Source organism: Brachyhypopomus gauderio, chromosome 19 (assembly GCF_052324685.1).
Source record: "Brachyhypopomus gauderio isolate BG-103 chromosome 19, BGAUD_0.2, whole genome shotgun sequence".
In the NCBI taxonomy this organism is placed as follows: domain Eukaryota; kingdom Metazoa; phylum Chordata; class Actinopteri; order Gymnotiformes; family Hypopomidae; genus Brachyhypopomus; species Brachyhypopomus gauderio.
In genome coordinates this window covers 8,003,840-8,012,546 of record NC_135229.1, presented here as the reverse complement: position 1 = coordinate 8,012,546, position 8,707 = coordinate 8,003,840, and the positions used below count along the sequence as shown (strand labels likewise).

The 8,707-nt window shown below is 39.9% G+C and overlaps 1 protein-coding gene across 2 annotated transcripts in view; it reads left to right on the top strand.

The window, feature by feature from the left end:
• The first annotated feature begins 2,991 nt into the window (after positions 1 to 2,991).
• The window catches only part of LOC143483306 (ATP-dependent 6-phosphofructokinase, platelet type-like), a 24,384-nt gene continuing 18,668 nt past the window's right edge, over positions 2,992 to 8,707 (top strand). Inside the window, exons 1-4 of one of the 2 annotated variants that reach the window (XM_076982141.1) lie at positions 2,992 to 3,228; positions 4,608 to 4,681; positions 5,257 to 5,334; positions 8,632 to 8,707. The exon at positions 8,632 to 8,707 is cut by the window's right edge and continues 114 nt beyond it. In XM_076982141.1, coding sequence (XP_076838256.1) covers positions 3,144 to 3,228; positions 4,608 to 4,681; positions 5,257 to 5,334; positions 8,632 to 8,707 — 313 coding nt within the window. In that variant the 5' untranslated portion in view covers positions 2,992 to 3,143. The remainder of the gene's footprint in view (positions 3,229 to 4,607; positions 4,682 to 5,256; positions 5,335 to 8,631) is intronic. The other variant, XM_076982139.1, reaches the window with a different exon arrangement.

Here is an 8,707-nt window from a genome sequence, read left to right as displayed (position 1 = left end):
CTGTGCCAGAACAGAGGAATGTAAACCTACGGTCAAGCAATCGACACCAACTAAGGAGTCAATCAAATCAAACAAGCTGGGACAATTGGATCAACATTAAAACAAATGATGACATTTGGACAACCCATTTTTAAACTCTTCCGGAAGTTAAATGCAAAACCTCAACAAGATCATATAAAAAACTGGAGGAACTAGAATTGGCTATCAAAGATCAAACGCCAGAAATGCACTGAAATGACAACCTCTAAATGTAATTTAGCCGTTCTAAAAATGTTTAGTGAGTTTAGGTTTCTTCCCTGAAATCTTGGAAGACTTATTCAAGCCTATCAATTACAGAGGCATCTGTGTGAACAGTAATATGGGAAAGTTCATGTGTAGCATTTGAAATTCTAGATTTTTGAACTTCCTTTTCTAAGCACATTGTAGAAGCCAAATTGGATTTTTTTAAACAAATAACCACACTGATCTTATGTACACCATACACACTCTAATTGATAAATATGTTGTCCAAAATAAAAGCTAAATATATGCATGCTTTATAGACTTTTTGATTCTATCTGGCACCAATTATTATTTTATTGGTATTATTTATATAAAATTATAGAAAGTGGTGTAGGGGGTAAAACATGAGCTCATTACGTCAATCTGGGAAATAAGTGTGGAATAAAAATTGGTCATAAATGAAGAGATTTTCTTTTTCAGTAAGATGGAGCGAGACAAGCCAGCTGTCTAAGCCCAACACTTTATAATATCTATATTAATGAATCATAACATCTATGTTAAACAATTATAATATCTATATTAATGAATCATAACATCTATGTTAAACAATTATAATATCTATATTAATGAATCATAACATCTATGTTAAACAATTATAATATCTATATTAATGAATCATAACATCTTTATTAAACAATTATAATATCTATATTAATGAATTATAACATCCATATTAATGAATTAGCAAAAAATACAGGAAGAGTCTACAGATCCTGGTCTCACTTTACAGGACTCAGATACCATATTCCTGCCACACACAGACAGCCTGGTCCTGCTGTCCCACACTGCACAGGGTCTAGAGCAGAACTTGGACCTGCTGGAGCAGAACTTGGACCTGTTGGAGCAGAATCTGGACCTGCTGGAGCAGAATCTGGACCTGCTGGAGCAGAACCTGCACCTGTTGGAGCAGAACCTGGACCCTCACAGTAAACCTGAACAGGACAAATCTCATCATATCCCAGAAAGAATTCAAATCTCAGAGAATAAAACACATTTGTGTTATGTATTAACAATACTGAATACTCAAACACTTATAATTATTTAGGGATCAAACTTAGTTTTTATGCACACTATAACTTTGCAGTGAGAAGAAAAAAGACATAAAGACATAACGCTTCAGTAGAAATTCCATTTTAAACATTGATACAAGTATTTGAATGTGTAATTGAACCAAATACCCTAAGGCTGTGAGGTGTAGAGCACATGTACAAACCCTGTAGAGATACTGAATATCAACATGAATAATGTTATACTGTACCCATCATATTCTATTATAATATCCTGTTATATTTTTGTTGTTATTACTATTATAGGTAGTGGTTGTCTATTCTAACTTTTATTTAACATTCATTTCTTGTGAATTTTCTTGTGAATATTTGTTATGCCAACAAAGCACCATTGAAATGAACTGAATTGAGTTGAGAGAGAGAGAGAGAGAGAGAGAGAGAGAGAGAGAGTGTGAGTGTGAGTGTGTGTTTGTTAGTGTCAACCTCTCCTCCCTACAGATGACTGACCACTGAAGGTCATCACACTAATCAATATTATTTTAATTATTTTAGTTCCAGCTTTAGTCTCTGGCCAGAATTTATGGTGATATAATGTTACAAAGAGATCTTTATGTTTCACTTCAAAATTCTACAGTCATGCTTTAAACAACCAATGACATGAAAAGATTGATTTTTATTTCTCCATTTTGAAACTGCTGTCATGGAGGTGGTGTCGTATCATAGCATGGAGCAGTCTTCTCACCATTCAGAAGGTCTGACCATCTAGAGGCCTTGGACTTCTGGGATGTTACTTGAGACCCTAACACATAGGACCCTAACACATCTACCAGCTATCTCGAAAACAGCAAACAGCAGAATCTGACTTTCATTCTGTCAACCTGCAAAGAAATGTCCCGTTATAGAAAACCACCAATGACCTTTCCCCCTTCTCTCATTCTCTCTGGCTCTCCCTCTGACCCCACATCCTAACCCCCAGGAGGCCATGGGGAAGGAGCTATGTGGTTGTTTGGCTGTGTACAGTCACACTGCAGTCTGGAAAAGAATCGCAGGAATGCATTCCTGTGATGGAGGCTCAGAATAACCGCAAGGTTGTGTTTGCACACCTCTGTCTAGGCCTATATCAGCTTTCTCTCCCACCCCTTCTGTCCTTTCTCACCCTTTCTCTCTCTTTATTTCTCTCCTGTTCTGGTCTGTCTGTTCTGGTCTGTCTGGGCCGGTCCCAGGTTTTTAGACAATGTCCTGTTCCCACCCATAAGAGGACAAAAGAGTAAACCAAGTCAGATGAAAGTGGGGACATTCACTCTCATTATTTGTGTGTGTGGTATTTCCACTGAGGTATTGTGCAGTACTGCAGGTACTGCATCACACACACACACGGGTACACACACCTCCAATAACACAGACATCTGAGACTACTTAACGTTTGTATTAACAAAATGTAGACCTTGAATAGCTTAGAATTCCAGTTCATTGTCTGATGCAGAAATACTCCTATATATTGGGGGGATATTTAACCACTTACTGTATTATATCTGTAATAAAATAGCCCATTAATGCTCATTAATGAACAAATAACCTATAACAATTCCTCATGTACCCGAGCATACATCGCTAGTACAATCGACCTAATTTTGCTTACGGAACACATGAGGTACAAGCCCATTGGCTGGAGACGCTGTCACTCAAGTATCGGCCTTCACACCCTGAATTTTCCACCGTATGAGCGGCGCACGATCAAACGGAGACACCGGGCGGAGCGGTCGCTGGTTCACACTCTCCTTGACCGTTCCGAGCAAATAAAAACACAATTTATTTTGAAAAACAGACTCAGAGGAAAAGCATCTCGTTCGCAAAATGCCAGAATCTAAAAAATTCTTCGAGAATCTTTCAGGAGCCGGAAAGTCCATCGGCGTCCTGACGAGCGGCGGAGATGCTCAAGGTAAGAGAATATTCCGGTAATAAACGGATTATAGACGCACCGACTCTCCTCTCCGTGTACCGGAACGCAAAGAGTTTGACGAGCAACCGTGACAATGTTACGTGGTTCTCTTTCAAACACTATAAAGCTATTGAATACTAATTAGAAACGGAGATGCAACATGTTGGCCTGTCCCACTTCGCAGATGTACAACCATCATCAGTACACAACCTCATACCACACAAATGTGGATCTTGTTATTCTGTTATAATAACCTTGTTATTCTGACTACCTGCAATTAGTGCAATGTCACAGTGCAAGTGTACCCTAACACTTGGCCTGCTTCTTGCTAGCCTAAATCAGTTCTCCCCAGTTGAAGCCAAGGTCGGACAAGGTTCGGACAAGGTTTTTTTTTTTGACCCATGACAATCTTAACCTCGTATCTGGGCTGGAAGTATGAGATATGGGCACTGGAACTGCCCTCTGCACCCTGTGCACTGCCTCCCTGTCTCTGCACCATTACTCTGACCTTTCTGTGGGGAACTGCACCCGAACGCATGATAATGTCACGATAATTCAGTGTATTTTTATAGACTAAGAACGCAATAACGACAAATTGAAGATTTGCGAGCGATGCGCTCGATTCGTTTGCGAGTTTGTTTTGTTATAGCGGACGTGTCCGACCGGTTAGTATGGAAACCCGCTATGGAAACCCGCTTAGTACCGGGTGAAGTGCGCATTTGGACCTGGTGTACGTGATGCGAAGCGAGTAGCAGGACGACGTGCTGGACGAGCTCAGCATCCCAAAACAACGAGCATAACATGTAGTAAAATGCGCTTTAGTAACAAAACTAAAACCTTCAAACAACTTCGAACTTAATATGTAGGACATTAAATGCGTAATTTGATATGTAAGATTTAAAGAAGGTATCAAGAAGAATAATTTTCATTCTTTCTGTCCTCTTTTTCCCCTCTGCCTCCTTCCTTTGTGTTTTTTCTTCTCTCAGTGTCCCTTGTTGATCTGTTTACAAAGTTTTTAGTAGTCTGGAGGTTATACCGCAGCAGGGATCTGTGTGTGATTACTCTGGCTTGGTACTATTAGCCACTAGTGCTGTCTGCAGTGCCCACTTAGGGATTGCCCATCTGATATGGTTCACTTGGAGAGCAGAAATGTCTGAGAACAATGTCCTGCTATTATTTCCTTATAACATGAATGTATCGGCACACACTGATGTAGATGATGGAATACACACATACACGTAGAGTTTTTTTGGCAGGGCTAAATAATTTGTGTAAAATATCTATTTTTTAAAGACACAATGTCAGAGTTTGGCTGTATTGTAAAAAAAAACTTTCCTTAAAAGGAAACATCTACACTCTCTTCTCCTTTCCTTCCGTAGGAATGAATGCAGCCGTAAGGGCAGTGGTCAGAATGGGGATTTATGTAGGAGCCAAAGTGTATTTCATCCACGAGGTAAGAAAACAAGGCTGTATGTGCATATGGTTATGCACTATATTGTGCTTATGTACACATTTTAATGTTCTCTGGTGTATAGGTAACAGTAGTACTTTTATAACATGCACATTGCAAAAGTGCACACAGATCGCATATAAGGTAAACACAGTTGTAACATACATTCTGACGTTAGTTATGTACCCATTACTACTGTTACAGTGTATGTTGTAACATCCGAATGTTACAAGAAAATGTGCCGTTCATGGGAGGATGAGTTTGTGCTGATGGCGCCCTCGTGTGGTGCACAAGCGTAAATGTGACCTGAACGCTGTCGGTTGAGAATGATCGGCAGATTATGGCTGATCACACTGTGTTCTGATGGCGCGTCACCAGCCAATCAATCGCTGCATCTCTAAGAGCAATATCCCAGCCCTTAACTGTGTAATTTAATGTGGTTTTAAAGTATTTATTCATCAGTATTGTGGGTTTTGATTTACAAATAACCTCATAACCTCATTTCGTTTCAAGAAATGGTTGTTAGCAACCATGTGAATAAATGCAGGTCTGATTTACGTAACAGTTCTGTTTTGCAGGGTTACCAGGGCATGGTGGATGGAGGTGATAACATTAAGGAAGCTACATGGGAGAGTGTTTCCAGTATGCTGCAAATGGTCAGTAATCTCAAATCATGCCCATTATAGATTTGTTTGTTGGAAAGGGGAGTGTAAAATGCTCAACCTAGGACCACCAAACCTCTCTCACATATTACTGCTCATAGGTGTTCAGTACTTCTGAAATGAAGAACCTGTGATCCAAAAGGAAGGTTTTTTTGGTATTTACAATCTTACATTTCCATTTAAACCTATTATAAAGAAAAGGTGTTACACAGCTTCAGGGCCGGAGTGGGCCCATTTTTCAGCCCGGGAGTTTCATGACCAAATCTGACCCAAAATTATTTTTCCCTCCCAATCGGCCCAAACTAGAGGTTGGCATGAGCCGGCCCATCGGGAATCCTCCCGAATCTCCCGATTAGCCACTCCGGCTCTGCGCAGCTTAATGGATCTGTTCTTATAGCTATTGATCACTTTTGTGTCTGTTGACATCATCCAACTCTGTGTATTTCTATCGTTTTTTAAAAGACCTTCACACAACCAAATGTAAACATTGTAATGTCTGCATGTCCTCAGCATGTTCAGAATAAGAACAGACAAACCAAATGAACTGCAGTGAATGAGTGAGAGAATATTCTAGATTTCCTGTACAATTAAATACATGGCATGGGAAACCAAACTAATGTTATTGTTCATGTATCATGGTCAGTGTACTTTGGCTTTAAGGTTAATTTGGTGGCTGATAATAATGATGGTGTAGTTTAGGGCTGTCAGTACGCGTTAAACTGCTGTAGGTAAAAAAGCTGTAATGGTTAAACTGATGGAAGCTGAGTGTTGTAGAACAGGGTTGGTCAAAAGCTTCTCCAAAACCAGCTGGATCATTGCAGGTTTTGGCTCCAACGAAGCAGGACAACACGTGGGTTGTTTGAAGCCTGACCAACTTTTAAACAAGCCAAATATCAAGTTAGCTCTTGTATGGAAAGAAAACCTGAAGCCCCACCCTATGTGGGCATGATTTGACTTCTGCTGTACGGTGTGTTGAGTCGAATTTTATATGGTTGAATAGAGTCTACTGATGTGTTTACATTATAACATCAATGCTGCTTCATGTGAATTAATTCCACCATTCACTCCAATGGAAAAAGGCATCTACTGTATGAATGACACATGTGTGAACACTGTGTGTTTAATTAGTATCATAAGCTCAAGCTTAGAATTAAAGGTAATAAAGTGCCTTTCGGGGAACCTAAGGCTACTTTACAATTAACATGCACATTAACATATAGTTATAAACTGAACATTTGGTGGTTTTATCACTGTAGGAAAATGTTGCAAAGTTAGAATGCTTTCAAAGTAGAATAGTGTTAATAGTTATTTTTTTTTCAATTAACAAATTCAAAGTGAATGAAAAAAAGAAAAGTCGAAATCAAATCAGTATTTGGTGTGAGCACCCTTTGCCTTCAACAAAGATCTTGGCAGGGAAGTTGCTCCTAACATCTTGAAGACCTAACCACATATCTTCTGTGCATGTAGGCTAGCTCAAATCCTTCATGTTTCTTCATGTAATTCCACACAGACTGGATGATGTTGAGATCAAGGCTCTGTGGGGACATTATCACTTACAGGACTTCTTGTTTGTCTTTAAGCTGAACATATTTCTTATTGACTTTGACTGTATGCTTGGGGTCATTGTCCTTCTGCAAAATAAATTTGTAGCCAATCAGAACGCCTCTCTGATGCCATTGTATGATGGATAAGAATCTGCCTGTATTTCTCAGCATTGATGACACCATAATCCTGAACACATCCAACCTCCATGTTCTGAAATGCAGCTCAAACATCCAAGCAACCTCCACTGTTGCCTGCAGACATTACCATACTGCTCTCCAGCCCTTTTGTGAACAAACTGCTTTCTGTTACAGTTTAGAAATGTTTAGAAATTTGATTCATCAGTCCAGAGCACCTGCTGCCGTTTTCCTGCACCCCAGTTCCTGTGTTTTCATGCAAGTTGTTTGGCCTTGTTCCATGTTGAAGCTTTGGCTTTTTGGCTGCAATTGTTACATTAAGACCACCTCTGTCAACGTAGAATAAAGGACAGTAAATGAAGAAAAGTATTTTGGCTCTGTCAAGCCATTTCAAGGATGATGGTAGTTCAGGGCAAGAGGTAACTGCTTTTCTTTTAGTGCTTTTTTGGCATTGTAACAATGTTTAAATATTTTTGATAGGATAATGATACAATGTAGCACAAAATGTTTTCATCACATTTCATCCCCAGACCTCTCCCTTCGGGCCTGTGTATACATAATCCGTGTCCATATATGTACTTCCAGTGGGTGTGGTTGTTAGTGGGTGTGTTCACGCACCTCATCAGTCTAATGTGTTACACATGGGGCTCGTTAAGTGTTACGTATATTTTTCGTGTGGTAGTCTTGTCCCGTGCTCCTCTTTGTGTATTCTTAGTGTTCGCGTGTTTCATGTTGGATGTTGCTAAGCGCTATGTGCGCTCTGCTAAGTGTAGCGAATAAAGCTGTGTGTGTTCAGAGAATACTCGTCTCCACATCCTGCCTATACATTGCAGTGTTCAGGAGACCAAACAACCAAAATGTTTTATAATTTTTTATGAACTCCTTAAACTTTATCTTTGCATGACAACCTTTCAACAACTAAATCATAAACAGCTGAAGAGAGTATTAATGAACAGTAATGAACGAGAGAGCTTTGGTGGTCCTAGGTCGTTGTTTTAGTACATTGTTATGATGTTCGCAAGGGATTTTGCAGGAATCCGGGATGGCACAGAACGTACCTTACAACTTTTAATGGGATGTAGAGCAATAGCTCTAACAAACACATAAACGTCAGTCACACGTTTCAGTAAGAAACACACCAACAGAGAAAAAACAAAGATGAGACACACGCTTAAGTATACAAACGATAACACAGAACAGGTGAACCAAAACAAGGAACAGGTGAAGCAACAATGGAGAGGAACATCTAAACATTAGCAACCACACACACACAAGGGCATACACAAACATACTCCTACAGGAGCAGAGCTACATGCACAGACACGCCCAAAGGGAGGGGTAACGGGCCGTACCGTGACACATTGTTCTAAATATCAGCACCAAAAGATGTTTGTCATAGTAAAAAACCCTCTGAATTTTCAGTCAGTATGAATTTGGCATTCACACTGCATCTTTGTATTCAGACCTGTTGCAGACATTAATATGCAGGAATGATGTAGAACGCATTTAGAATACAATTCTACAATGTTTGCATGCATGGGTTTGTGTGTTTGTCTGCATGTGTATGTGCATACAAATGTGTTCATGTCCCTGAGTGTGTTGGTGTGTGCAGGGTGGCACTGTGATCGGCAGTGCGCGTTGTAAAGACTTCCGCACACACGAGGGGCGTCTCCGCGCTGCTCTCAACC